The sequence below is a fragment of the Tenrec ecaudatus genome, chromosome 1 (assembly GCF_050624435.1).
Source record: "Tenrec ecaudatus isolate mTenEca1 chromosome 1, mTenEca1.hap1, whole genome shotgun sequence".
Lineage (NCBI taxonomy): Eukaryota > Metazoa > Chordata > Mammalia > Afrosoricida > Tenrecidae > Tenrec > Tenrec ecaudatus.
In genome coordinates, this window is record NC_134530.1 from 236,386,001 (window position 1) to 236,408,469 (window position 22,469).

A 22,469-nucleotide genomic window follows, 5' to 3' on the forward strand; every position below is an offset into this window, starting at 1 on the left:
ATACAGGGAAAACTCCATTTCATTATCAAATTTTGGCAAAAATGAAAAATTCTTATTTTGAGAGATATTGGGATTCTTCAATGACAATGACAATGACAACCCACATGGTCTAGTTCTGGCATAGTAGTTATACCTTGGACTGTAACTGCAAGGTCAGCAGTTCAAAACCACTACGCATGACTCCAGAGAAAGACTTGGTTTTCTACCCCCATAAAGAGTTCTGTTTGTCATTGCATCAGACTGTGGTGGCTTGTGTGATGCTATGATGCTGGAAGCTCTATATCTGGTTTTTCCAATGCCAATGTGGTTACCTAAAGTGAACGGGTTTCAGTAGAGCATCCAAACAAAACATAGAAAGAGCCACTGAAAACCTTATGCACAGCTTCCAAAAATTGTTAGATACCGAAGGCCTAATGAATGGAAGCAGACCATTGTCAGAGATAGTGCCAGAGATAGCCCCTTGGGTGAAAGACACTTGAATTGTGACAGAAAAGGAGTTATTTCTCTGAGTGGAGTTGCTCATGGTGACATGAGTCAGGTCAAGTCTGCAGAAGTGGAACCTTTGGGAACTTCCTTTGCTGATGAGGCACCACAAGGCAAGGAGAAAAAGCTGCACAGATCTGCTAATGATCAGAAATTGGAATGCTCAAAGCATGAATCTACGAAAATTAGAAGTCCTCAAAAAATGAAATGGAATGCATAAAGATTGATACGTGAGGAATTAGTGAGTTTACATGGATTGAATTGGCCATTTTGAATTAAAGCAATCATTTAATTTACCATGCCAGGAAAAACACAGCTAAGAGGACTGGCATGGCATTTCAGGAGGTTATATGTGAGCAAGAACCAATGGTGCTGAAGAAGGTAGTTGAAGATGCACTGAAAACATTGGCCAACTGCAAGGCTCTAGGAATTACTGTCATACGAATTGAAATGTTTCAACAAGTAGATGAAGCACTAGAAGCACCCACTCCTCCGTGACTACTTGGCCAACTGACTAGAAGCACTCCATCTTTGTACCATTTCAAAGGAAAGACACCCAACAGATGCTCAAACTATAGAACAATATCACATGCAAGCAAGTTTAAAAATAAACATTTTATTAGGAGCTCTTACAGATAATATTACAACCCATAGTTCCATGCCAGTGTAATTTTGCTGAAGATCATTCGATAATGATTGCAGTAGTACATTGACAGAGCTTTAGACAGGACTCTAAAAAGCATATGGGACAAGGGATATCATTGCTAAAGGCAAAGAATACCAGAAAGAGGCTTACTAGTGCTCCATTGAATATGTCAAGGCCTTCAACTGTGTGGATCATAACTGGTAGTTAAATAATCTGTTTTCAACTTAATACTTAAGAATGAAGGGGTGGCATTTAGCCTTTCAATCAGGTCTCAGCTTGATGACCTAATTTGGAGCTGCTAAGGACATAAATAGCTCGCTGGAGGTGGGGCACTCACTCCCTGCAAGACATTCCTATTAACAAGACACATGGAGCCAGAGCCTTGGAGCTGGAGGACCCACATGGAGACCCATGCCAGTGCTAAGATGATGCCACCACCACTGGATCCACAAGACTTTCCACCCACTGGCCTGTGATCTTCCTATACTCTGCATCATTGCATGTGTTGCATGATTCTGAAGAGGAATTTACAGGCTGGTATTGGACATATGAGCTAATATCGGTTTTATGGACTTCATATGAACTAAATTGAGATGTTTTCTTAATGTGTAATTGCTCTTTGATCTACAACTCTCTCTTACACACATATGAGTATCCCTGGATTTGTTTCTCTAGGCTACCTAGACTAACGCAATAACAAACTATGGATAACCTTGAGAAAAATGGAAATTCCAGAACATTATTGAGTTAGTTAAAGTTTATTGTACCAACCAGGCAGATAAACACATGTGGGGTTAATTGAAGGGCGGACACATAAATGGCTGGGTGAGCCTCACCTTTCTAGTTCTCGGGTCTCTTGCTTTGAGATGGTTAGACCAGGGTGCAGCTGCCTTAGGAAGTTCCCTGCTTCAGCTGGCAAGGCTCACTTCCTGCAAGACATTCCTGATGAAAAGCTGCATGGACCTACCCAGATGCAGCCCTGGGTGCTGGAGCAGCCATGTGGAGAACCCTGCCAGCACTGAGATGCTTAAACGTTCACTGATTCAGCATTTCTCCTGCAGTCAGCATCATTGCATGTGTTTTGTGCGATAGAGGAGGACTTTGTGGATTGGTGTTGCACATATGGGTTAATGTTGGACTTGTGGGCTTGGGCAGCACTGGTTTGGGATGTTTTCTAGGTGTGCATGTACCCTTTATATAAAACTCTCTCTTATGCATATGAGTTTCTGTGGATTTATTTCTCTTATGTACCCAGACTAACACAATTATGGTTATATGGAATTTGCATATGGATCAAGAGGCAGTTGTGCAAACAAAACAAGGGGAAATTGTATGTTTAAAGTCAGGGAAGGTGTACAATAGGGGTGTATTCTCTCACCATACTTACTCACACTGTATGCTGAGCAAATCATCTGAGAAGGTGGCTTATGTGCAAAATCCTGTGGCTTCAGGATTGGTAGAAGCCTTATTAACAACCTCTGATATGCAGATGACACATCCTGCTTGTTGAAAGTAAAGAGGACTTGAAGCACTTGCTGATGAATAATTGATTATAGCTCATTATAAAGAAGAACCAAATCTTCACAACTGGACCAATAGGTAACATCATGATAAATGGAGACAGACATTGAAGCTGTCGAGGATCTTGCCTTGCTTGGATCTACAATCAGCACTCGTGGAAGCAGCAGGCAAGAGATCAAACAACACACGGCATTCCACACATCTGTTGCACAGGACGGTTTTAGAGTACTGAAAACCAGAGATGTTACTTTGAGGACGAAGCTGTGTTTTATCCAAGCCATGGCATTTTAATTGCCTCATATGCTTATGAAAGTGGGATATTTAATAAGGAAGATCTAAGAAGAGTATTTAAAGTACCATGCACTGCTATAAGAACAAAGAGATCTGTCTTGGAAGAATTACAGTCAGAGTTTTTAGCGGCAAATTTGGCAAGACTACATCTTACACACTTTGGAAATACTATCAGGAGGGAACAGTCCCTAAAGAGGCAGCCCCTGCACCACCAGGGCTCCTAAAAGCTCACAACCCCATCCAAGCCGGTCACCATCAAGTCTATTTCAACTGATTGTTACCCTACAGGAGAGAGCCGAACTTCTCGACTTCAGCAATAGGATGTAGCTGAAATTCCCCTGGGGCTTTCAGAGGCTGTCCATCTTCACAGACACAGAGGCACATCTTACTCTCCTGGAGCCACTGGTGGCTTCAAATGGCTGACTCTGTATTTAGTTGCCCCACTCTACCACCGGGGCTCCTCTGAAGAGAGCTAGTGCTTTTCAAAAACCCAACCTTTGTCTCACCAGCCCCTGCAAAGACACATTCTCAATATTCTGCCTCGATTAAACACAATGTTGGAACATAAAGGCAACGTTTCGCAAATGTCTTTCTCAGATTCCTCTTGTTCTATAATTAAATTACAAAAATCAGTTTGAAGCTGCACACCTAGAAAGTGACTGCTTTTACATGGAAAAAAAATCATCAGAAGCAAAGATTTCAAATCCAGTCAATCTAAGATCTAAATCACTTGGACTCTCAGTTCCAACTACCAAGTAAGAGGAGGGGAACTTTGTAAAGGTACAAATCATATAATAGCATTTAAAAACAATCTAACTGAAATAAATCATTTTCATTTTCATTGTCACCTATGTACTGTCTCTATGGAGTAAAAAACATAGTGTCAAGATTGATGACTGCTTATAAGTATTAAAAGATATTCACTTATATGTTATTAGGAAATTTGAAAAAGTACAAAATCAATGTCAGTAGCAGAGATAATCACTCAATCTAATGAGGAGAGCCCTCTCCTTTATCTCAACCATATCTATTATATTTGCAAAAAAATTAATTAAACTGAGGTTGACTGAATAGTTAATATCACTGTAAACATAAGACGAGCTAATAAAACTGCAAAAAATTTCCATTCTTGTTGGTTATGCTCAAGGAGGCTATTTCAATCCTCAGTAGTGAGTTACTTAAAACACTTCCTGTGACAGGAAACGTCTTAATATTTGTCTCAGGGAGGAACAGAACCTGACATGTCTAGTCCTCTGTCAACTTGCAACAACGGCACCATGCTGTATCAATCTTAAAGATAGTCTCAATGAATGAATATGCCCATGTCTCTCCAAAATCATTATATCTTTTATAAAAAAATTTTATTATATGAAAAGATTTAACGGGTGATCTTGATTGATACTTTAAGCTGTGTAAAGACGTGTATTTTGCTTAGAAATATAGCGAACCCACTTAAAGGAATTATTCTCTGAAGCCAACATGCCGCCATACTCGTAAATAACATATTTCAAGTGCACAGTTCCAGGGACTGCTCATCAGATCAATCTATTAACGCAAATCAACAGCATTGTGAAAGACAGCATGTACACGAACTCTCCACTTCTCCACTCCGGAAAGAACTAATGGCGGTTCAAAGCCACACCAAACCCATATCCAAACCAGAAGTCATCGACAGACAACACTGCATCCACGCAGTACTCTGGGAATCCTCCCTTGTTCTCCCTGCCTCTCTGGGAAGCACATAAAACAGTCAGATGCAGTACACAAGAACTATCAAAAGGGAGCACTTTTGAGCTACCAAATGTGCATGTTAGCCTAAAAACCACACTCTTCAACTACAGACAATGATACCATCTCAGATACTTTATGTGCTAAAATGATCATTAAAAATTAAGCACCACATATAAGCTGCCATTTAGAATATTAATTTACCTTTACTAATCATCTTTTTAACTTCGGGCTAAAAGAGTTCACTTACCATTCGGATACTCAGGCTCCGTCCAGGAGATGTTGAAGGAATCTGGTGCATGTGAGTGTGCCCTGGGGGGCGGCACCCCTTGGGGAATGCTCTCCTCTGTGAGGACTTCGCTGGCTCCACTCCCAGTGCACCCACCACCAGTGCAAGCCTAGACGGACATGCACAGACAAAACAAAACAAAACAGAACAAAACCATCACAAGTCACTCTGGGTCCTCAAAGTTTAGGGAAGTGCTGAAGACAAGGGATGAATGCATAGGGAGAATTTAGATAATGCTCCTCTTAATCCTACCTACCCAAATAAATTGAAATTCAATGCTGAGGTTTGACATCTACTTCACTTGCCTTCTTAGACACAAGAGAGCCAACTCCCATAATTAGAAAATAATCCAGAATGTCTGAATTTATGAATCATAAATATGCCCTAATTTGGAACCTAAAAATGCAAGATATGTATTGACTGGATGAATCCCTCTGCTGGAATTATTCTTGCCCAAAGGTTCCCATAGTCAGTTAGACACACACACACACACTGGCACACATGCTTTCTTTCACCGCCACACGCATACACACACACACAAACATGCTGACTCACACACAACCATACACAGCCTCGTGCATTCATTCACACACATACAGTGACTCTGAGATTAGGACTGAAAACTACTTCAGGACAAAACAATTGATCTCTAGGGGTAGAAAAGACATGCCTTTTATAATAACATATGATCAATGTATTATAGCACAAGGGAAAATTAAATAAAACAATATTTCTCATATGCCAATCAATACAAAGCAATTGCTCAGTGACTGCTTAATGGTTAAAGAAGCTAAATTATTTATGTAGTGCTCCTAAAATGTGGGCTTCCCTACATGACTGCAAAACACTAGATGATTACAGAAACTGCCTGCCAATAAGGTCTTGCTAATATCAGTTATGGCAACTTGAATGTTAAAGATATTTTGAAACGTATGTAAGTGCACTTTCATCATAAACTCAACATACTCCAAAAGGAACGGCTAAGTGTGTTAGGAAATACACTGCTATTGAATGAAGTGGATAAGCATTTCACCAGGAAACTGAGGTACACGCATAAGGGTTCTCCGACCCAGGTTTGCTGACAAATATCAGCAATTGGACCCCTATACAAGAATGATATCTGCAAAACATATGAAGGTTTTGTTCTATATCCTTTGATTGCAGCTTTAATTTACACAATGAAATTTAAAACTCTGTCAGAAACTTAATTTTATCCAAAATAAAAAACCACAGACCAATGTAAAAAGCAGACACATATAATCCATTTTCATGGAAGATAATTACTAATATAAAATTTTTAAATAATAAGAAATTATGAGGAGGAAGCAAATGTTTATGGGAAAACCCCATTACCTTTTATTCCACTTTTGCCTCAACTTTCAGAGTTCCTCTTGCATTTCTCAGGGCTCATTCTGAAAATCACCCTTTACTTTTAAAGCAGTAGATTATCTTTTTCCCAAAGATACAAGACGGTGATTTTTTAAAAAAGATTGCTAAGATACTGAAATACTATATTAATTTTCAGGGCTGTTGCAAATCATGGCAAGCTGTTCACTGTAAATATAAATTAAAAGAATATGGTCCGTACACGTGGAGCTCAATCTCACTTTCTATTTTAAGAACAACCGGAGCCTGTAGATTTGTCTTCAGGAAAATGTCAGCTTCGGCAACTTTCAGATGGTTAAATTGTGGCCTGCGCATTAACTTGCCTGGGGATGGGGGCCCAATTAACCTCTGTGGGCCTCCTCTAATTCTTGGCTGTGGCATGTGCATACACATGTAAGAAACAAATAGCACTCCTTCCGAGTGTGGGATCTTAGTTCGCGCGCACACACACACACACACACACACACACACACACAAATAACTCCATTACATGTGTGGCTCCAACTCAAAGCTCTAGGCCATGCTTTCTAGTAGCATAAGAATAATTACTTGATAATTAAAATAGAAACAAATTCAAAATACAAAAGCTAAAAGTTCCACAGAAAATCTGGAAACAAAGGAAGTCTTACGGGACCATTAAATTATCCAAGGGCAAATGGTCAAAAAAACCAAACACGGGAACCTGATACTTTCTAGCCAGCAGAAAGAAATAAACTGTCCATTTAACTTTCTAGATTGGGTATCTTTTTTCCCCCCTAGAGAACATCTCATTATTAAACTGATAACACCCTGGGATTTCATTCTGAGTGCCTATTTTTTGCTGCTCCCCCTCCCCATTCGTGTCCCAAGTAATTTCCCTTGCTGTCTCCCCTAAAGACATATATAACTGCATATTTTTGTAAACAGAGCATGGATGAAAATTCACTTTGTCTTGAGACTTTCATAATGCCTTCAGGAAGGACTGACTGCCCCTCTGGCGGCATCAAACACCAGCCAACTAGGAACTTGACAGAAGCATCTTAAAGATCCAAGGGGTTTGTGAGACAACTTTCATTTGAATGCGACAGAATTTATAAAGATGCTGCTGAAATGACAGAATTTGTGTGAACGATTTCATTTAATATTCTCCATTCTTCTCTGGGTACACTTCAGAGTGGTTAAGTCAACAGGATGAATGCCTCCCACTGGCCTAACCTCAGAAGTATCTAACTGAAATCCAACCAACCGGTAGCTGGTTTGACCTCCCAGCACCACAGACCAGTGCATGTAAGGTAGCTGCATGGAGACTACCATTTTGGTTTGGAAAAACCAAGCTACTTAGTGGGAATGACTACAGATGGCTTTAGGAAATGGCAAGGTCTCTGAAAACCTCTGAGACAGTAAAGTAAAATGTCTCACACTCACACCTCTCCCTTTCTCTCTCACTGCCATCCAGTCGGTTCCGACTCAGAGTAAGCCCTATCGGACGGGGTGGAACTGCCCTCGTGGGTTTCCAAGACTGTACCTCTTTGGGGGAGAACAAAGGCTCATCTTTCTCTCACGGAAGCAGCTGCTGGTTTGGAACTGCTGACCTTGTGGTTAGCAGTCCAGTGTGTAACCACTAGGACACCAGGGCTCATTTCTTAGGAACTAGAGTTATCATCTATAAAGACGTACTGAAAAGAAAAATCCGCAGAGTCAGACTGCTATCCTGAAATGGTAAGGAGCTTCTGACTAAATAAGGAAATTTATTTTGATTCCATGGAAAGCAAAACTAACACAATCGTATGCATTGATTTGGAAACTATATCTATTGGGGAGCTCCCGAATGAGCAGCGACCTTTCCATTCATTTGGCTACGGAGTTCAAGTGATGCAGTGCGGAATAGTTGGGCTGTTGGCCTGCCGTTTAAAACCCCCAGCTGCTCTGGAGACAATAGATGAGGCTTTGTGCTGTTGTAAAGTTAAAGTCTTGGAAGCTCACAGAGGTTGGTGGTTCTAATCTGGCCTACAGGGAGAATCAACACAAAGGTTGTAAGGTCGTTCAGAGGTAAGGTGTTGAGAATGCAAGGTGCTTTAAAGCCTAAAGCATAAAGAAAATTAACCGTTCTATGTTACCCATAAATGATCTTTGGGAAAAATAAGCTCATGATACCCTAGTCTTCCAAGGAAAGACATGCGACACTTAAAAGTTCAAGTGGCAACTGTCCTGCAATAATATTAAACATATAAAACCATATCTATATTGATATCTTTCCATATTAATACTTAATTATTTAATTACTAATTTATTCTTTTTATTGTTGTTATTAGTTGCCACTGAGCCAGTTTTGCCTCTTGGTGAACTTATATAACAGAACACGTTAACCAGTCTTGTGCCATCTTCGATTTTATTGGTACGTTTAAGCATATTGTTGCTGATTTATTTTATCTTAATTAAGAGCTGCCAAATTTACACATATGTTCTGTTGACTGCAGTAATGTGCTAAGCTCTTCATTGGACTTGAAACAACATTCACTCTGAAACCCCCCACAGTTCCCGGACCTGATGCGTCCCAGCAAATTACGAATCTCTGAAGTCCCAGAGTCTTTCTAATTGGACTTAGTGCTCATTCAATCATTCATTCAGCCATTGTTTGCTCAATTTCTATTTCTGATTAGGGAAATCTGTAGATAAAACCATGGAGGCTTTACCCTTCACTATTTTATAGCCCAGTCGGTTTGGGGAAGTGAGATGAAATAACAGGAGTAATGTGTCTATCACTAGCCAAGAGTAAAGCCTAGTGGTCTGCATGCATCTTCCTCTATCCCAAGTGTTGCCTAAAGGTTTTGTTATATGAACTGTTGTTTTCTACTGCTTAGTCAACATGCTCAGAGGATCAATAATGAGAGCCCAGCTTGTTTGGGAACCAGATGTCCATCCTCCCATCTAATGACCTTGACATTTATTATATCGAAACTGTAACATATGATAATTTCTCAATTTAATGAACCTAAAACGTCATTTGGTTCATTTAATTTACAAGTTGACAGAGGTAAGTAAATAATTAAAAAATAACAAAACACTAAAGCCTTGTACTTAAATACTTCCTGAAGACCGATGAGCATATTTTAGGCCCTCAGAAAAAAGTGGGATGGAAAACAAGTGTGTGCAAGTGTGTTTCTCCAGTAACAGTTAAAACAAGTGCATTCGTGTCTCTGACAGCCTCAGTGGCGGACTCCCTGTTCGACGCCATAGAGCAGAGTCCAGAGGGGATGGGGGTCGGTGGGGGTACCTTTCAGCTTCATAGACTTGACTTTTCAGGCTCAAAGAGACATTAAAAAATCAGTTAGTTCCATGTGCTAATTTTAGGCTTAAAGAAAATAAAACTCAGTGTGGTTTAAGTGAATCTGCCTCAGGCCACACTGGGAGTGGCCAAAGCTGAAATAAAGCCCAGGGGAGCAGACTCCTGGTCTAGAGATATTTATTTTTCAAAGTACAACAGATTTATAAAATATAGGAGGTTGAGTGAAATGTTGATTGACTGCATGGCATATCCTAAGAATGGCCTTGGGAATAGAATTTGTTTTGTATCATTTGCTTCCTTCTGCTGGTGATTGAGCCTTTTTCTTGCTTCTTGCTATTATTACTAACTTGGAATCAGTGCCACGTTTGAATGCATTTTTTAATTCTTGGGTAATAAAACTGTTACTAATCCAAGATGCTGTGCTGGACACCAAGGCCCTTGGAGTCCGTTTTGAGTAGGATCTTTAACCTGCTTTGATTGCCCTTGTTTTGCAATTTTAAGTCAGACAGTTAGCCGTAGTTGAAATAGTTTATTTCTCATGGTATAATATTTAGAGCATTCAAAAGCATGTTAAGTAAAATGAATGCATACACAGTGTCTACATAAATGTAAATTTATTCATAATCAAGAGCAGAATATTTTCTATGGCATTTATCAAAGCAAATATCCTTATATAGGTATTGCTATAAAATGAAGAGCATGTTTAAAACAAATAGGAACAATCTCATGTTTATATTCAGTTATTTTCAGATGTGCTATTAAACTTAAAAAAGCATTATATTTCATCAAAAAACAAAGGGGACTACTGAGTATAAATTCCACAGTAATATCAAGGTCTTTAAAAGACCTTTGTATCAAAGTGCTATTTTGCATTGAAAATGCTATTGTCTTTCTACAGAAACCCCTCAACTATGTTGATTCTGGGTTTCATTAAGTGAACCTTCATTTAACAGTATAAGATTAAAATGTTCATATACTGCATTCTTTTTCAAATGAATACACGGTCCCCAGGGAACTAGCCTTATTAATACAAACATTTTAGAAACAACCATCAGTAGTAAAGACATTCACATATAAGAAAAAAATATTCCTCATAATCCCAAGTTATATTTGGGAAAATCTTATGACTCATATTGCTATTTTGTTGTTATACATAATCTAGATGCAATATTTAGGTAATATAACAATATTATTCATATTTAGACTAGAAAGTCAGTTTTTTGTTCAAATATTATTTGAGCTTTTAAAATTAATTGATTTTTCTTTCTTTTACGTGAGGGAAGGAGAGAAGATGGAATAAAGGAAAGTGGGCAGGGAAGAAAGCAAGGGGCTGAAGAAAGTGACAGAGTTTTAAAGTGAACTTACTTCCAGCTTGATGAGATATTTACTACCAGGGACAAGGTATTGTAGCACGTGATCCTGAAAAAGTTCTGTACTGTTATAGATGACATTCCAAATTGTAAAACCATGCGTGTGATTTGAAATATATAATACATAGCGCTCCAGAATTCCATTTATTTTCCTTGGTTGTTGCCACCTGGGAATGGAGAAATATAGCATTATTATTATCATTCACTCAAGTCAAAACTGAATTGTGCAGAAATTTTTATGGAAACATAGTAACTTGAATTTCTGCCACTGTAGAAACACCCTAAGAAATCAGTAGTGATTAATAAGGAAATAAATGTTTTTAAATGACTATTCTGAACAATATTTTAAAAATACAACATAAGCCCTGCCTCTATTTACTTATAATTCCAGTTACACTAACAAAAATAATGTTTGTGCTGTTACGCTAAAGCTTTGACACCGGTATTTCGTAGTCCACTAGTGCCATCCATGTTGCTTCCAGCCAGATGCTTCCAGAGTAGGATGGAGGTCATGTGTACCAATTTCTGAAAATATTGACCAGGAAAAATTTATATTTAGCCATGGAACTTTTTAAAATATGGTGCCAGAAGATGAGCCCTCTCCATTTGGAAGAAACTCAAAATATGACCGGGAAAGAACTGGCTCCTCAAAGTTGAGTCAACCTTATTGATAGAGATGGAGTAAAGCTTTTAGGACCTTCGATTGTGGACACAGCACATCTCAAAATGATAAGAGTTACAAACATACATTCATGCTCAGAACATGGAATGTGCAACATATGAATGGAAGAAAATCATAAGTCATTGAAAATGCATACCAATTGGCATCAGCAAACTAGAATGGATTGGTATTGTCCCTTGTGAAATGGACAGTCATGTGGTCTATTGTTCAGGGATGACAAAAAAGAAAAGCATCGCATTCATCCTCAAAGAGAATATTTCCAGATCTATCCTGAAGTACAACCCTCTCTATCAGTGATAAGACAATGCCCACATGCCAACATGGAAGACTAGTTAATTCTACTCACATTTGCACAGAAACTACTAATGCCAAAGATAAAGTTATCAAGGCGTTTTAAACCACCTTTAAAGTGTGAAATCAATCAAATATGCAATCAAAATGCATTAATAATTTCTGGTGATTGGAATTCAAAAGTTGAAATGAAGAAGAGTATGTAGTCAAGAAATACTCTTCATGATTTAAACAATACTGGAGATCACATGATAGTTTTGCAAGACCAACAACTAATTTATTGAAACTATCTTTTCAACAACCTAAATAATACACTTGAGGGACTTCCGGGAAGATGGCGATGGAGTAACACATACCAGAGGGACTCCACAGAATCCAGCCCAGGAGAGTTGCTCAGAGGGAAATTCAACGCCACTGGATCGCAGGAGGTGCATCATAAAGATAAGTAGGCTCAGATCCACGGGGTTTTGAGGGGCTGGGGGCTTTTGGCTTACCTCAGTGGAAGCCGGCTGGGGCTCGACCCTAGCCTAGCCGCTGTGTCTGCCCAAGCCGGGACCATTTGGAGCCTGTAGCAGGGTTTGGTGTTCAGCTGCATTGTTGCTTCTGTTTGCATCTCTGCTCTATATTCCCACGCAGCCTTGGAGGGCAGCACAGGGGCTTTGTCGGGGCACAGCCACAGCTTGCCGCGCCACGTGGGCTGAGCAGGGACTGAACCCAACCCCCCACAGCTCCATAGGCAGGGATCAAGCTTCAGCTACACTGCGGTGCCGGTTAACATCTCTGCTCTCTGCACACCCACTTCTCTGGGGGCTGCTCAGCAGCTTTCTTGTGACTCTTCTTGGGGCTCAGCTGCGGATTGCCGCTGGGTCTTGGGGCAGGGAGTGGGCCCTTGCAGGTCCACAGGCAGGGAGTGGGACTCAGCTGCATAGTTGCTTTTCCTTCCCTCGCTTCCCTGTACCCCGGCACAGTCCGGTCTCACTGTTTAATTTTGCTCCCCCTCTTGTTCCTGAACTGCTCTCTCACACTCCATTGCAGACTTACAGGACACTCCCATTGCCCTAGGGCATTTGCGCCTGGGCCACACCCAGCTAGGTGAGCTCCACCCTGCATAGATAGCCCAAGGTTAGGGAAAGGCCTGCTTGCTCTCCAGGGGATATTCCTCTGACTCCTCACCAGGGAGTTCTGGCCTGTGTACCTGGGGACATAAGGCAGCTCAGCCACCACTTATCAATATTCAAACCAATAGCAGGAACTTCAGCCCAGCCCCTGCAACACTGGGGCAGGCAGCCCACCTGCCATCTGGGACACTCCCCTGATAGGGAAGCCACAGGAAGATGAAGTGGTAGGTTAATAACCTGGCAAAATCAGCTGTAGGCAGTTCGAAGAAGCATTCCTATAAGTCTTCCAGAGAGAGACTAGAAAATGGCACCTGGTCCCTCAAAAACAATTCAACGCAAACAGCCATCAGCCCCAACTACCTCAACGAAAAAACAGGAGAAACAAAAGACAAAGGCAGAAGATGTGCTGAACATAGCAACATACATAGAAGAAGCAGACATTGAGAAGCCATACAAAGAAACTCTCAGAATGCTGCTTGGAGTCATGCAGGATATGAAGGAAACAATACAAAAAAAGGATGAAATGATAGAGGAGATAAAAGCCATACACCAAAGGGAAATACAGGAGCTTAGGGAGGAAATAAGGAAAAACAATAGCAAAATCATGTTCCTTGAGAATCGACTGGAGGAATCAGAGAACCGCATCAGTGTCTTGGAGTACAACCAAGCAGACTTTAATAAACGTGAACAAAAACCTAATAAGAGCATCAGAGAAGCCGAAGAAAACCTAAGAGCTATGTCTGATGCTATGAAGAGGAACAACATTAGAATTATTGGCCTACCGGAGGAAGACACAACAAAGAAGTCATCTGCAACAGTAGCGAGAGAATTCTTGGAGGAAAACTTCCCCAGCCTAATGAATGAAAACCAAGCAACCATCCAGGAGGCTGAAAGAACACCAGCACGACGGGACCCCAAGAAGAAATCACCAAGGCGCATAATAGTTAAACTATCCAACTTTGATGAAAAGGAAAAAAACATGAGAGCAGCTAGGGCAAAAAAAGCAATCACATGTAAAGGTCACCACATAAGGATATGTTCAGACCTATCAGCAGAAACTATGAAAAAAAGGGGAGAGTGGAGTAACATATTCCAAAAGTTGAAGGAAAACAACGCAAATCCAAGAATACTCTACCCAGCCAAATTATCGATCAAGATCGATGGAGAAGTAAAAGTCTTCCCAGACAAGGAAAAACTCAAAAAATACGTTACAACAAACCCAGCCTTACAAAAGATCCTCGCCGACTCAGTATGGGCAGAACAACACTCACCAAGCACAAATAAGAGACCAACACATAGTACAACTTCACCCAGACCACAACAAAGAGAAAACAGGCCCCAAGATAGCAATGGCTTAAGGATGGAAAGAAGTCAAGAATGAAACACACACAAAACACATACTAATGATAAAAGAAAGTAGGAAAACTCCCAACACAAAAGGTATAAAATGGCATCACAGAGTCCGCACATTGAGATAATAACCCTGAATATCAATGGCCTGAATTCAGGCATTGAAAGACTGAGACTAGCAGAATGGCTTAGAAAACACAACCCATCAGTTTGCTGCCTACAGGAGACACATCTCAAGGCTACAGACAAAAATAGGCTGAGCATCAAAGGCTGGAGAAGGACCTACCAAGCAAACAGCAATACAAAAAAAGCAGGGGTTGCAATCCTTATCTCGGATAAAATTGACCTCAAAGTGCAAACCATAAAAAGAGATAAGGAGGGACACTATATAATGCTCAAGGGAATCATAGACAATGAACCACTAAGCATTGTAAACATATATTCCCCGAATGAGAGACCAGCTCAATACGTGAACCAAACACTCCAAAAGATTAAAAAAGAAATCACAGACTCGACAATTATAGTGGGCGACTTCAACACACCACTCACTGAGAAAGATAGATCACAGGGAAAGAAACTCAACAAGGAGACTAGGGAGCTAATCTCCACAATTAGACAATTTGACCTAATAGATATTTACAGAGCTTTTCATCCAAATACAAAAAATTTCACATTCTTTTCAAGTCCCCATGGCACGTATTCGAAGATAGACCACATGCTGGGGCATAAGGCAAATCTACATAAATTTAAGCACATTGAAATAATGCAGACCTCTCTCTCTGACCACTGTGCCATAAGACTGGAAATCAACAAAAAGAAGACAAAGAAAATAAGAGCAAATAATTGGAGAATGAATAACTCTCTACTGCAAAAGGAGTGCACACTGGTGCAGATCAGAGATGAAATCAGGAAATTTCTAGAAACCAACGAAAATGAGCACACGACGTACCAAAACTTATGGGACACAGCAAAGGCAGTCATCAGAGGAAGGTTCATAGCAATACAAGCACACCTGAGAAAGGAAGAGAGAATCATGATGGATACGCTGACACAAAATTTACAAAATCTAGAGCAGAGTCAGCAGGACAACCCTACTAATAGCAAAAGAAAAGAAATTATAAAAATCAGGGCTGAGATTCAGGAGAGGGAAAATAAAAAAACTATGGAAAAAATTAATATCGCTAAAAGTTGGTTCTTTGAAAGGATAAACAGGATCGATAGACCATTGGCAAACCTAACCAAAGAAAGGAGGGAACAAATCTCAATAGCAAGAATAAGGGATGAAAGAGGGGTCATTACAACAGACCATAATAAAATCAAAAGGAAAGTTACACAGTACTATGAAGGATTGTACTCCAATGAATTCAACAATTTGGAAGACATGGACAAATTCCTGGAAAAACAATCCCTCCCTAGACTATCCTCGACAGACATCAAGAATCTCAACAGACCCATAGCAATAGAAGAAATAGAAAAGGTTATCAAGGGATTACCAACAAAAAAATCCCCTGGACCAGATGGCTACACTGGAGAATTCTACCAAGCATTCAGGGAAGAACTAATACCAATCCTACACAAACTTTTCCAGAACATAGAAAAAGATGGCAAACTCCCAAACTCCTTCTATGAAGCTAGTATAACTCTGATACCCAAACCGGGCAAGGATCCCACAAGAATCTAGAACTACAGACCAATATCCATAATGAACATTGATGCAAAAATCCTTAACAAAATACTAGCCAACAGAATACAAAGGTATATAAAACAAATAATTCACCATGACCAAGTTTGATTCATACCAGGGATGCAGGGATGGTTCAAGATACGAAAGACCATTAGTATTATTCATCACATTGACATGAAAAAGTATAAGAATCACATGATTATATCAATAGATGCAGAAAAAGCATTCGACAACATCCAACACCAATTCCTGTTTAAGACACTAGCGAAGATAGGAATGGAAGGAAAGTTCCTCAGGACAATACAAGCTATATATGAAAAACCAACAGCCAAAGTCATAGTCAATGGAGAAAAGACTAACACAATCCCACTGAACAAGGGAACCAGACAAGGATGCCCCTTGTCTCCACTCCTATTTAATATCGTGCTGGAGGTTTTAGCTAACAGCATAAGGCAAAGAAGTAACATCAAAGGTATACGTCTGGGGAAGGAAGAGGTGAAACTATCGTTATTTGCAGATGATATGATTCTATATATGGAAAATCCCAAAAGTTCCACAGGGGGAATACTGGAAGCAATAGAGGAGTTTGGCAGAGTGGCAGGATACAAGATCAACAAACAGAAGTCCATCGGACTGTTATACATATCAGATAAGACCACAGAAGAAGAGATCAAAAAGGTGGTACCCTTCACAATAGCAAACACAAATTGAAATATCTAGGGATACACCTGACTAAAAAAACAAAAGATCTATATAGGGAAAACTATAGAACACTATTACAAGAAACCAAGAGCAACCTCAACAAATGGAAGAATATTCCATGCTCTTGGATTGGGAGACTTAATATAGTTAAGATGTCAGTTCTGCCAAAAGCACTATATAAGTTTAATGCCATCCCAATACAATTACCATCATCTTTCTTCAAATAAATGGAAAAACTGATAACCAACTTCATATGGAGAGGGAAGAAACCCAGAATTAGCAGAGAACTCCTCAAGAAGAAGGACACCGTGGGAGGGCTTGCTTTACCTGACTTTGGCACATACTATGCAGCCACAGTTCTCAAAACTGCATGGTATTGGTACAATGACAGATACTCAGACCAATGGAAGAGAACTGAAAACCCAGAAATAAAAGCATCAGCATACACACAGCTGATCTTCGATAAGGGCCCCAAATATATCGAATGGGAAGCCAATGCCCTCTTTAACAAGTGGTGCTGGAAAAAATGGATATCCACACGCAGAAAAATGAAGCAAGACCCTTATCTCACTCCATGCACAAGAATAAACTCAAGGTGGATCACAGACCTTGAAGTTAAACCCCAAACTATTAGGGCAATCAGTGAGGGAATTGGGACCAACTTGAGAACTTTGGCTCAGGGAATACACAGGCTATCAGAAATAGGGAAGGACACAAACACAGAGGAGGCACAAATCGACAAATGGGATATACTGAAGATAAAACACATGTGTATATCTAAAGAATTCACCAAGAGAGTAATAAGAGATTCCACAGACTGGGAAAACATCTTTAGCAATGACACATCAGACAAAGGTCTTATTACTAAAATATACAATACTCTGATAGCTTCCAAAAAGAAAAAAAACCAATAGCCCACTTGAAAGGTGTGCAAAGGACTTGAACAGAAATTTTACAGGGACAGAAATCCGAATGGCCAACAAACATATGAGAAAATGTTCCTGATCTTTAGCCATAAGAGAAATGCAAATTAAAACAACAATGTGGTACCACTTGACACCCTCAAAGGTAGCCCAATTCAAAAAATCAGAAAGCAACACGTGTTGGAGGGGCTGTGGGGAGACAGGAACTCTCATCCACTGCTGGTGGGCCTGTAAGTATGTACAGCCACTATGGAAATCAATCTGGCGATACCTAAAATGGATGGAAATAGAGTTGCCATATGACCCAGCAATTCCCCTACTGGGCATAAACCCAGAAGAGGCAAGGAACAAACCAAGGCCAGACATCTGTGCTCCAATGTTCATTGGGGCACAGTTCACAATTGCAAGGAGTTGGAAGCAACCCAAATTTCCATCAACTGACGATTGGATTAAAAAACTGTGGTATATACATACAATGGAGTACTACGCATCACTAAAAAGCAGTGATGAACGTATGAGGCACATAGCGGCATGGGAAGAACTGGAGGAAATCATGCTAAGCGAAGTAAGTCAGGCACAAAAGGACAAGTACAACATGAGCCCGCTGAGGTAAGTATTAAAAAAATTTTTTTTTAATTTAAATTAAAAAAAAATTTTTTAATGCAAAAGTGGCATAGGGGAAAAAGCTACTGTATACAAACATTTCTGGGGTGAAGACTGTGTAGTATGGCAGAGACCAGATCAAAACCAGGGATGCACATGGTAGACAACAGTGGAGGAGGTGGGGAAAGGAAAATAAAAGGATGAATATAAGGAAGAAAAGGGAAGTGGGGGCATGGGGCACTAATCCACCCAAGGGGAGGGCATTGTTTATATCTCCACAGGGAAAGTGGGACCAGACTTCAACCCAGTGTTGCAAGGTGTGAATGCAATATCCCGGCGTGGAGTAGGGCCCAGCACCAAAAATTAAGTGGATTCCTGCCCCTCCCCCGAAAAGAATTTGTTTCAAAGGATGACATTGATTCTGCAGCTCCGGGAGATGGACATATCTGATCAGAGCACACGGGAGCAGATGAAGGGGCAGGAGGAGACAGTGGAACACAGCCTGGCCCACGAGGCCGTGAGGTTGATGTTCCTGAGTAGAGCAGCCAGTCCACAGAGAGAACAACATGGCTGGCCCTACTATGAGACATGGTGCCCCTCAGTGACTAAGGGCGATACAGGGGACAGCACCGGAGACACAGTGTGGGAATTGCACCTGACCTGATCCCACCACACCGAGGCAAAGCACTGGGGGAGTGCAGTGGAATAGCAAGGGAATGGAGTGGCAAGGTCCCCAGGGAATGCTGAAAGTGGACTTTGGGGCCAGGGCGTGGTGCCCCAACAGACTGGACTGGAAAACGCTCCTAAGGGCCAGCAAACGATCCTTGAATGAACTACAAGCCTTTCTTTTGTGAAGTGTTTTGTTTTGTTCTTTGTCAGTGGTTAGTTTTTGTTATTTTATTGTCTGGTTGTATACTGTTGCTTTGTTTTCCTCTGTCTTGTTTTCGTGCATGTTAGTGTCTCCACAGGTCTGTCTGAATAGGACAGGCTGGATGAACTATCTGGAAGGAAAAACAATAGGACAGACAGTTCCAGAGGGACAGACAGATCCGGGTGGGGGAGGGGGAGGAGGGTAAGGAAGTGGTGTTAATAAACACAGGGACAAGGGAACAACATGGGACCCAAAATGGTCGTGAGGGGGGAGTGACAGGCCTGATGGGGAACTATCAAGAGTAAGGTTGCATAGAGAAGAGGTATAGCTGTAGCCCAGGTGGGGACGGAGCATGGTTGTGGGGCAGGAGGAAAGTCAAGGGAGAGGGAGGAAGGAGCTGGGAGTCAAGGGGCATTTATGGAGGTCTAGACAAAGACGTGTACATGCAAACATATATATGAGGATGGGGAAATAGATCTAATTGTCTACATTTATAGGTTTAATATTAAGGTGGCGGAAGAACCTTGGCCTCTACTCAAGCACTCCCTCAATGCATGAATACTTTCGTTTATTAAATTGGTACTCTATGTTGCTCACTCTCCCGACACAACTGCTGAAGCCAAAGTGGGTGAACAAGTAAACGTGGTGAAGAAAGCGGATGGTGCCCGGCTATCAAAAGAGATAGTGACTGGGGTCTTAAAGGCTCGAAGATAAACAAGCGGCCATCTAGCTCAGAAGCAACAAAGCCCACATGGAAGAACACACCAGCCTGAGTGAGCGAGTGATCCCAAAGGGATCAGTTATCAGGCATCAAAGAACAAAAAATCATCATATCATTGGCTGCACACCTCCACGATAGGATCGCTGAAGACAAATGGGTACATAAGCAAATGTGGCGAAGAAAGCTGATGGTGCGTGGCTATCAAAAGAGATAGTGTCTGGGGTCTTAAAGGCTTGAAGATAAACAAGCGGTCATCTAGCTCAGAAGCAAAAAAGCCCACATGGAAGAAGCACACCAGCCAGTGGAATCAGAGGTGCCAAAGGGACCAGGTATAAGGCATCATGCAAAAAAAAAAAAAAAAAAAAGAATATGTGTGTATATATATATATATGTGTGTGTATATGTATATATGTATATATATATATATACCACATTGAATGAAGGGGGAAGTGCAGAGTAGAGACCCAAGGCCCAAGTGTCGGCCACTGGAGATCCTCTCATAGAGGGGTTTAGGAGAGGAGATGGGTCAGTCAGGGTGCAAGGTCATACCGACGAAGAGCACAGCTTTCACCCAGATCCTGGATGCTTCCTCCCCCCAACTACCATCATCCGAATTCTACCTTGCAGGGCTTGATAGGGCAGAGGTTGTACACTGGTACATATGAGGGCTGGAGGCACAGGGAATCCAGGGTGGATGATACCTTCAGGACCAAGGGTGTGAGGGGCGATGCTGGGAGAGTGTAGGGTGAGTGGGTTGGAAAGGGGGAACTGATTACAAGGATCCACATGTGACCTCCTCCCTGGGAGAGGGACGGCAGAGAAGGGGGGGCAGGGAGACTCCGAATAGAGCAAGATATGACAAAATAAAGATGTATAAATTACAAAGGGCACATGAGGGAGGGGGGAGTGGGGAGGGAGGGGAAAAAAAGAGGACCTGATTCAAAGGGCTTAAGTGGAGAGCAAATGCTTTGAGAATGATTGGGGCGGGGAATGAATGGATGAGCTTTATACAATTGATGTATGTATATGTATGGATTGTGATAAGAGTTGTATGAGTCCCTAATAAAATGTAAAAAAAGAAAAGGGAAGAAAAAAAGAAAGAAAATGATTAGGGCAAAGAATGTACAGATGTGCTTTATACAATTGATGTATGTATATGTATGGACTGTGATAAAAGTTGTATGAGCCCCTAATAAAACTTTAAAAAAAAATAATACACTTGAACTCGTGAATGGAATACCCCAGCAGGATTCCACACCAACTACATCTGTGGGAAAAGACATGGAGAAGTTCATTATCATCAGTGCAAACAAGGCCAGGGACAGACTTCAGAACAGACCATCCAATTGATCACAGCCAAGCTAAAGATGAACCAAAGAAAATTAGAACCAATTCATGACAGGCAAGATATAATCTTGAGTTTATCTGACTTGAAGTGAGATATTTCAAGGACTGACACTAGTGACTAAAGACCAGACAAGTTACAGAATGGCATCCAAAACATCATACATGAAGAAAGGAAAAGGTATTTTAAAAGACCAAAAAAAAAAGAGACAGAGAGCGAGAGAAGACCAAAATGGATGTCAGAAGGAATTCTAAAACTTGATTTGGAATATAGAGTACCTAACGCAAGTATAAAACATATGATGAAATGAGCTGAACAGACGATCTCCAAGAGAGGCTCTAAAAGACAAATTAAAACACTGCTGAAGATAATTCAAAGACAGTTATAACATTACTTCCAGACACTTTAGCTGGATACAGAACAGGATGTGAATGGGGGATTATCATGGCTGATGTCACATGGATCTTGCCTGAAAACAGAGAAGATCGGAAATATATTTACCTGTATTTTACTGACTTTTTAAAAGCATTTGAAAGAGAGTGAGAACTTGAAGCGCTCCCTTAAGAAAATCAATCATTATAGAGAGATACAATTAAAATCCTAATGTCTGTACTAATGGAAAACATTGAAATTGGATAGAAGTTATAAAAGATTTTGTTTACTTGAATACAGAATCAATGCCCATGTAAGCAACTACCCAGAAATTGAAGGACAGGTTGGGTAAATCTGCTGCAAAAATCCACTTCAAAGTGTTAAAGACCAAACATGTCTCCTTGAGAACTAAGGTGAACCTGATCCATTCCATGATATTTCAGTTGTCCCGTGTGTGCAAAATATGGACAATGAATACGATAGAAATATAATTGATGCATTTGAATTATGAAGTTCGGGAAGAATATTGAATGTACTCTAGATGACCAGAAAAAGAACACATTTTCTTTGGAAGTCTAGGCAGAACATCCCTTGGAGTCGAGGATGATGAGACTTCATCTCACCTATTTTGTGCATATTACAAAGAAGGACCAGTTCCTGGGAAAGGATATTATTCTTGTTGAAGTAGAGGGTCAATGAAAGAAGAAGAGGGTCAATGAAAGAAGAAGAGGGATCTCAAAGACATTGATTGACAGTTGACTTAGGAACAGTAACAATACAAGATGCACAGGGCTGGGTCATGTTTAGTGGTAGTGTACATCACTTCAC

At 40.7% G+C, this 22,469-nt stretch overlaps 1 protein-coding gene across 1 annotated transcript in view; it reads right to left on the reverse strand.

Annotated features, from left to right (window-relative positions):
• The window catches only part of USH2A (usherin), a 987,589-nt gene that overhangs the window by 457,803 nt on the left and 507,317 nt on the right, over positions 1 to 22,469 (reverse strand). Inside the window, exons 33-34 of the mRNA XM_075540576.1 lie at positions 10,975 to 11,146; positions 4,920 to 5,067 (exon numbers count right to left, since the gene is read on the reverse strand). Coding sequence (XP_075396691.1) covers positions 4,920 to 5,067; positions 10,975 to 11,146 — 320 coding nt within the window. The remainder of the gene's footprint in view (positions 1 to 4,919; positions 5,068 to 10,974; positions 11,147 to 22,469) is intronic.